The sequence below is a fragment of the Ammospiza caudacuta genome, chromosome 3 (genome assembly GCF_027887145.1).
Source record: "Ammospiza caudacuta isolate bAmmCau1 chromosome 3, bAmmCau1.pri, whole genome shotgun sequence".
Classification (NCBI taxonomy): Eukaryota; Metazoa; Chordata; class Aves; order Passeriformes; family Passerellidae; genus Ammospiza; species Ammospiza caudacuta.
The window spans coordinates 74863296-74871748 of record NC_080595.1 but is presented as its reverse complement, the minus strand read 5'-3'; the positions used below and the strand labels follow the sequence as shown (position 1 = coordinate 74871748).

The window sequence follows — 8453 nt, the reverse complement described above, 5'->3', positions numbered from 1 at the left end:
CAAACGAGGCTGCACAGGATTTTAGTTAGTAGTTCATGGCATGGTTTGCAGTGCCTGCCCAGTACCCACCAGGTGACCCTGTCAGGAGCAAAGCCCTTCGAATGAGTCGCACCAAAGAGCTCTGGGTGTCGAGATTGATAAGTCATCGTCTCCCCAAGACAAGCTAGTCACAAGTCCTGTTGGCTTCGTTAAACCCTCTTCTCTTAGGCTACCTCACTGTTGAAAGGATTCATACTTCAAAATGCAATTTGTATTTCCTCTGATGCAGGGCATGCATGCAAGAGCACTTTCCCAGGGGCAGGGTGGTAGTGAACTGGTGTATCCTAGATAAGAGTGTTGGCTCGGGGGCAGCAGAATCACAGAATCAATGAGGTTGAGGTTGCAAAAGATCTCTGAGATCATCGCGTCCGACTTCGGGCTGATCACCTCCTTGTCAACCGGACCATGGCACCGAGAGCCACATCCAGTCTTTTCCTTCAACAGCTCCAGGGCCGGTGCCTCCACCGCCTCCCTGGGCAGCCCCTGGCCATCTCTATCCACCCTAAGGGCAGAATTAGCAACCGCTGTCCCCACAGTGTCCCGGCTCAAGGGCGGCTGCTGTGAGATGGCAGCGTTCTGTCCGGAGTGGTTCTACATCCCTGCACGTCGGGAAACTGCACATCTTTTCAAGGGGCACAGGAGGCGTTTTGGGGCTGGATGAAAACAGCCCCGGCCCCCTCCACCCCCGGCCCCCATCCTTGAGCCCGTGGAGCTGTGGCGGCCGGGAGCTGCCCCTCTCCTCTCCCCGCGGAGGGACCGAGGGCGCGGGCTGTGGGGCTCGGCGGGGCGGGGGATCCCCGTCCCGGGCCGTGAGGGCAGCGCCGACGCCTTCGCCCCTCAAGGCGCTGGGAGAGGGCGGCGAGGACACCGCCCGCTGTCCCTGGGCCCCGCTCCCCGCCCCGCCCCGGGCGCGCAGGTGTCGCTCGGGGTGGGATGTCCGCGGTGCCATGGCGGGGGCTGCGAGGGACACCCCGGCGGGCGAGCAGGAGGTAGGGGCTGCGAGGGGCAGGGCGGCCGTCGGGGGGCTTGGGGAGCCCCTCGGACACAGCCCTGGGCGAGAGCGGGGTCCCGCCACGCCGGCGTTCCGCTTCCATCGCGGGCGGGTCGCGGGCACTCGGCGGGGCCGGGGCAGCCCGGACGCTCTGAGGCCGCCCGGGTCTGTGCGGGGCTTCGTGCGCGGCCCCAGCCAGGGCCTGGAATAGCTCCTGGACCCTTCCCGCCGCCCCTGCGCCCGCCGGGCAGCGCCGCGACCCCGGCGCTTTTCCTGGAATGCCCTGCACGGGATTCGCTCGCTGACCGCTGCGGTGCCAGGGAAAAGCGCCTTCGCTTCCCACCTCTGTCCCATCCAGGGCTGTCTCCCGGACAGAGGCAGGTGGGATGCGGGAGGCAGGTGGGTTCGCTCCCCCAGAGCCTCAGAAACTCCCGATTTTCAGGGGTGTGTTGGGATGTGAGCGAGGGGATCCCACGCTGCCTGCCCAGACTCGCTGCTCGCCGCGGGAGGAGCGGCAGGCAGGTGAGGGTGAGCGAGGACTGCCTCACTCCATGGCTCTTGAGGGAACGCCAGGTGAAACTGGGAAGGGGCAGCTTCCAAACGGAGCGGATGAGGAAGCCTTCCACAGCATATTGGGGGCATTCAGCCCATGGAGCTCTTCAGACACCTGGCATGTCCTGTTCGGGCTTGAGTTTTTGTGTTTGGAAAGCATCTGGGTGAATTCACGGCATAAGTCTGCAGATGTTGCACAGATGCACCATCTTTGTCTCATGGAGTTCCGCAGAGCTGCATTGCCAGCAGCTGAAAGACTACCCAGAGAAAGCACCCCTGTATCCCACCTTACTCACACTCCCTTTCCTAGGTGTCTGCTCACAAGCCCTGCTCCTGTTTTCTTCCACTCAAGGGTGGGCTGATGTCACTAACTAACCTGAAACCAGTCCTCAAGATGCTCGCTTTCTGTGAGGGACCTGGGATGCCACCCGTGGGGCCACACTCGTGCTTTCAAGAGGCAGCTGTTTGGTCACTCACAGAACAGAAACATGACCAGTGTTAATTCCACGTTGAGAGAAAAGCTGACTCCAGAGCTGCTCCTCGTTAGCTACATTTCATTGTTTCTCAGTTAAACCTAGACTAGCATTTATCTTTGAGTCACAGGTTTCGCTCTCTGTTCTTACTGCTTTTAAATTACTTGTTGGTTCAGTTCTGGACTCCACTGATAACGAATAGCTCAGGACAAAACTCTGAGGCTGCTCCCTATGCCTGTAACACAGTTGCTGAGTTGTTTTCAAGGAGCTGCAACACTTTCTGTAGAAATAAGATATTCTGCTATAAATATTGTATTCAATTTCTGTTCTGTTGGGGAAGGGAAAATTTACAAGTATGGTTTTAACTTACAAGAGAATTAAAAATAAAGGAACTACAGTGTAGGAGAAGCATTAATTTTCCATAACAACGTTTAAGCTTTCTATTTAAGGAGCAAAATAAAATCTCTCAGCTATTATGCTTTCTTGGTTTGCCGTGAAACACAATTAAATTTGATATGATGGGAGTGTGTATAAGTGAGAAATTTTCAAGTTAATCTGAGAACAAAAAAACTTCTTTGACCTTCTGTCCCCTTTCCTCTCATTCCATCATCTCACATTTCTACTAAAGCTTGTAGAAGCAATTTGATGTTGATGTTCAATTAGGCCACAGGGGTCTCAAAACAAAATTTTGGTAGTACTTTTATGTTTCATTCCTTATTAGACCTATGCATTTCTGTCTCTAATGATTTGTGGAGTACTTTCAGCTTGCTGACAAACCTGCACAGATGAAGAGGCTTTTACTGGATTTCACAGGAATCAGGCATTTGTGTTTTTTTGAGGAAGCAATGCAGCAGGGACACCCAGCCCTTGGAGGAAAGCCCTGCGAGCTGCTGATAGCCAGAGCTCTGCCCTGCTCAGTGTTATCCTGCTGCTGTCAGCATCTGTGAGCAGTATCATGCAAACCCAACCAAGGCTCAGGGACTTGCTGCTCTAGATCCTGGAGCAGACAGCTGCCATCTGCTGTAGATCCTGTAGCAGACAGCTGCCATATGCATTTTGTGTGCCCTTAATTGTAGGAAGTTAGAGAGAAAGAAATGTGTCAGCTTTACTGGTGCAGGGTCCTACTTCATTTTACCACTTTCCATTGGGTACTGAGGCAGAGAATGTGGTCATCATCATATGAATTCAACATGGAGAGGCAAAAATCTACTGTAGGCTGATTCTTTTTGAAAGACACTCCAGAATGTAGACTCTGAGGGATTGCTTCTCAGCAGCTAGAAGCTCAGGGACACTCAATGAAATTAGCAGGCAGCAGATCTGCAGTGACAGTGGCATTTCCTTTCACAGTATGTGTCATTGCCATGCAGAACTGCTGTGGTGTTTACAGCTTAATGTACAAACAAGTTCCAAAAGCAATTAGGCAAAATAAAAGGAAAACAGGTATGGAACAGTGATCAGGATGTAACTTACCTTCCAGGGGGCTCATGAACTGCAGATTCCCTGTGTTTCTGTGGGTGACCAGACAGGACACTTCTGTATGCCATTTCTATCTCATGAACTGCAGATTCCTTTTTTCTGTGGGTGACCAGACAGGACACCTCTGTATGCCGTTTCCATCTGACAGCTTGTTTTATTCTGAAAATAACATTCATAACCAAAATTTAATTAAAACTTAACTACTGCTGTGACCAAAGTATTAACTTTGCTTCAAGGAGATCGGGGAGCACGGTTCAGAGGAGTAGTTGAGCAGCATTCTGGGTGTGTGTGGAATTGCAGTGAGACTTCAAAAATATGTACTAAGATTGTCAATTTTCTAACCATGAAACTGCTGTAAAGACAGGAGTACCACCTGCAGCCTGTAAGTTTAGATTTTGGTTGACCATTTTGTGTACCACAGCCTTAATTAGATTACTTCATGAGAACTTCACATTCTTCTAAAAACATTTTGGAATCATGTATGTTCTATAGAGGCATTTGCTTTTTCTCTTTCACCACAGCCTTAGCTATTGAAAGGACAAGGGGCAATGGTTTCAAAGTAAAAGAAGCATGTAAGAACGGAATTTTTCACTATGAAGGGGTTGTGGACCTGGCACAGCTTGACCAGAGAAGCTGTGGCTGCCCCGTCCCTAGAAGTGTTCAAAGCCAGGTTGGATGGGGTCAGAGCAAGCAAGGTGTCCCTGCCTATAGCAGAGGGGTTTAACTGGATGATCTTCAGGAGTCCTTTCCAGCTCAAACCATTCTGTGAGTCTATGAAAATTACTAGTGAAAGTGAGTGTGAAGGCAGCACCACAGATCTAAAAGGTTTTTCAGTTTTTGAGGTTGCAATAGGACACAGGATAAGGATTTGCATAGCAGTGGTTTATATCTCGATTTCAGGTGAAGGTCATCTTGCCAATGCTTGGAGATCAGGAGGGAAAGTATCAAGGGAACCAAACTTTTAAAGTAATTTAATGACTAAAAAAAATAAAACTCAAAAAAGGGAATGCCTAAAAAATAAAAAAGTGAGACAAAGTTTTAAAGTACACAGCCCCTAGAGCAAAGCTCAAGGGCATGGGAATGAGTCAAGCAAGTTGTGTGGGCTCACAAGTCTAGGAAAGCTCATATTTATTAGTACTTATGTATGGAAAATGAAGAGTTACTTTGGACAGCAAATACATAGTCTGTTTGTTTTGTTTGCAATCTATTATCAAATTAAATAGAATAATTGTTACTATGAAGTCTGTCTTGTGACTGTTTATCACTTTTTTTCCCCTGCAAAGAAGAAAATTGCCAACTGCGGTGTAAAGTGAGGCCTGCTGTGGTGATAACATTTTGCAGTTCATGCCCTGACAGTGTCCACTTTCCTTGGGTGTAGTAATGGGATCCCACCCTGTCTTTTTCTGGGAAAACACAAAAAGGAAGGAGTCCTGATACTTGTGCTTGTTTGTTCACACCCACTCTGATAAAACAGTTCAAAGGGAAATGTTTAGATGATGAAAGGCATTGCCTAGAAATCTACAACTTTTCAAAAATGTTACAGAGTAATGATGATGGGTTATTAAATTTAAAAATGTTCAGAAATTAGGTAATGTGTCAGAATATCATTGTGGTGGATTTCATTTCCATATCTCTATTTTTATCCCAATCTAACATAAGAATTAAGGGCTTGTGTACTCAGTTCAGAGAGAAAACAGACCCAGGATTAATATTGCTGCTCCTCTTCATGTTTCTTGGCTCCTGTTGGCAGCGAATTTTAAAGAGAGACTGAAAGCCTCAAAGTTAAAAATTTGATTTGATGTGTTGTCCCTCTGAAAGGAATACAGATTCACAAAGAGTCATTTTCTTTCCTAATTTTGAATTTTATGGCATAAAATTAAATCTTACGTTTTTTAAAGGGCTTTCCAGTATCCCGGACTTCTACAGTTGGGAAAAAACCCTATGTTCTTCATTAGAATCTCTATTAGAAACTGTAGAAATTTTTGTATTTTAATTACTGGTGTGTACCCTTATTTTCAACATTTATTTTATTTGCCTGTTGTATTTGAGAATATTCTTGCATGCTTATGGTACTTTTCAAACATCAAATGACAAATGAGAGAGCACAGTTTTGCAGAATGTTGTAAATACACATGGAGTGATTTTCTAAAAAAATCTTGGGCCCAAAATTACTTACCATATGATGCCAATTTTCACAAAGATATAGAAAAGTCAAGTCAAAAGGAAGATATGCAAAGTCAAGTGATTTTGCCAGTGTCACACCAGCATTTTGTGACAAAGGAAGAAACAAAACACAAATGTTTGGGATCTGTTAGGTCTGTGGAACTTTCTGTGAATGATGTATAATTACTGTGGTATGAGTGTATTTATCAATTATTATCTGAAAGGTTAATAAAAGAAATATTTTTTTAAGGTACAAGTTTTCAACCTTTAAAATATGAATTAAGCATTCAAAGACAAAACTAAGCTCAAATAATAGTAAACAATAGTATAGCACTTCTCTGCTGCTTCTTGCTTGTTTCCTTTTAATAACTTGTGAGAGGAAGACAGGTAAGCCTGAGGGTCATCACAACTCAATTTTAGGAACACTGTAATCTGTTTTCAGGGGCTGAATTAGAGAACAAATCCATTAAAAATCAAAGTAACAAGCACCCAAATGCTTGTTGATGATAGGGGTTGAGGGCATACAGATTTATTAGTGGAATAGCTGTGAAGCAAATACATCAAAATGGTGTTAACTATAGACTTTAACCTTATCACTTGTGTAGCTTTTGACTTGTGCACCTTGGTTTACTCATGGCTTGTTCTGCTTCCTCTCACACAGGGCCACAGGCTCTCGATGTGCAGCAAGATCTGCTATGCCATAGGAGGGGCCCCAAACCAAGTGGCAGGGAGTGCTGCTTCCTTCTTCCTGCAGATCTACCTGCTAGACATAGCCCATGTAAGTAGCACAAGAAACATTTGCAGACTGTAGACTTCACTCTGATATTATCAGCCATGTCCCTGGAATGATAAAAGAGGAATTAGTTAATAAATATTTTAAATTGTCTCATTGTCATTGCCTCTATCTGTTCAGCATCCTGGAAACTGCATTAACTTGTCCAGAATTAATTTTTTTCCCTCTAGTTTTCTTTCTGTCTTGAGATGTCTGTTGTTCATTTTTAGTATGGGTGCTGTAGAGTTCACACACTTGCAGACACAAGGAAAATCAGTTCTGAAAATTCAGTGTCAGGAGTCAAAGTGTGTCAGATAGGAGACATCTGAAAACGTTAACAGCACCATGCTGAAGTTTTGTTCAATTGGTTTAGGTTAAAAATCACTCCAGTTGCAACCAGTAGCCACCACAGTCTTAAGCTGTGCCAAGGGAAATATAGGTTGGATATTAGGAAAAAGGTTTTTATGGAAAGAGTGATAAAGTTCTGGAATGGTCTGCCTGGGGAGGTGTCAGAGCTCTTTAAACACATCCCTGGATGTGTTTAAAAAAAGACTGGATATGGCACTTGGGGCCATGGTTTAGTTGAGGTGTTAGGGCTGGGTTGGACTCTATGATTTTAAAGGTCTCTTCCAACCCAGTGATTCTGTGATAATTTCACACAATTTTTATTTTGTTTGTCTAAGGTTATTTTGTGGCAAATAAAGCTGAGTTATCCTTCCTGAAGGTTCTTTGCTTCCAGTTGTTCTCTGCTGCAGAAGCAGACCTGGTGAAACAAAGCATTAGGAGTCATCCCATTCATCTGACTTTCAGCTGCTCCAGCTAGATTTCAGAACAGCAGAGACACAAAGAAAATCAATCCATAAGCAATTTTTACTGTTCTGTCTTTTCTTGTATGCATGCATGGTAACTAGGACAAGGTACTAGGATAGAAAAAAGGATTTTAGGGAGCTGAGGTCAAATTGCAAGGACTGTGTGAACAGCTGTGAAACTACATGTGGGACTTCAGCACTGATGACTGTTCCTATTTGCAGGAAAAACCAGAATGTTCTGGGTCAGATATCATTACCCATTTGCTGTCTAAAGACATGATATTGTGACTGCAGGTGTCCAAAAGTTAGGTTTTATAGTTTTCTTGTAAAATCTGGTATTAAAAGCTGACTTGTAACTTGATAAAATTTTCAACACAATAAGTTGTGTTGTACAGCTGAGATCATCTTGAGTGTATTGTTTTGATTAAAGATGTAGAATGTAGAAGATGCAGATGCAGATGCAGATGTAGATGTAGATGATGTAGAAAAGGAGCCAGTTTTGGACAGCAGTGCCCAAGATGTTGAGTGGATGGTGTGGAAACTGAGGAGCTGGAGGTGGAAAAAGGAGCTTGGGGGTACAGCAGGGAGGTGGAGCAGCTCTAACTAAAGCTGTTGCACACTGACATGAAGGATGGCAGTGCAAACCATTGGAGATGATGAAGCAGGAACTAAATTAGAAAGCTTCTAACACGATTTCCCCAGGGTGCTTAGAAGTATGGCAATTTCCTCATTCTTTGCTTGTCACACAGACTGAAAATTCTGGAAGCAAGAGACTGATCCTTCCTGTGTTTGTGTGCAGTGTCCAGAAAGCTGGGATCCCATCCACGCATCTTTGGGCACTACCTAAAAAAGTGACAACAAAATAATTATTTTATTAACAAGCTTCTACTGAAACCAAATAATTTTGCTTAATGTTGGTGGTGATATACTTACACTTTCATTAAGGAGCTTAATTATTTGTTCCCTGGTGGTTTAATTTGTTCTTTAAAGTAGTCCTGCAGGGACAGGATTTATTTCAAGTTCTGATAAATAGGTCTGAAATCCTGTGTTCTTTCCCATGCATTTTCAGGGGAAAGAATGTAATAATATAGTCACTACCTGGATTTATTTCTTGCCCATTTAGAGAGCAGAATTGTTTTAGCTACTTGAGAGAATGTAAAAGTCACAAAGTGTAATCT

The 8453-nt window shown here is 44.7% G+C and overlaps 1 protein-coding gene across 1 annotated transcript in view; it reads left to right on the top strand.

The window, feature by feature from the left end:
* The first annotated feature begins 977 nt into the window (after positions 1 to 977).
* Positions 978 to 8453, top strand: part of MFSD2B (MFSD2 lysolipid transporter B, sphingolipid) — a 39179-nt gene continuing 31703 nt past the window's right edge. The window contains exons 1-2 of the mRNA XM_058801840.1: positions 978 to 1028; positions 6356 to 6472. Of these exons, the coding sequence (XP_058657823.1) occupies positions 987 to 1028; positions 6356 to 6472 (159 nt within the window). The 5' untranslated portion in view covers positions 978 to 986. The remainder of the gene's footprint in view (positions 1029 to 6355; positions 6473 to 8453) is intronic.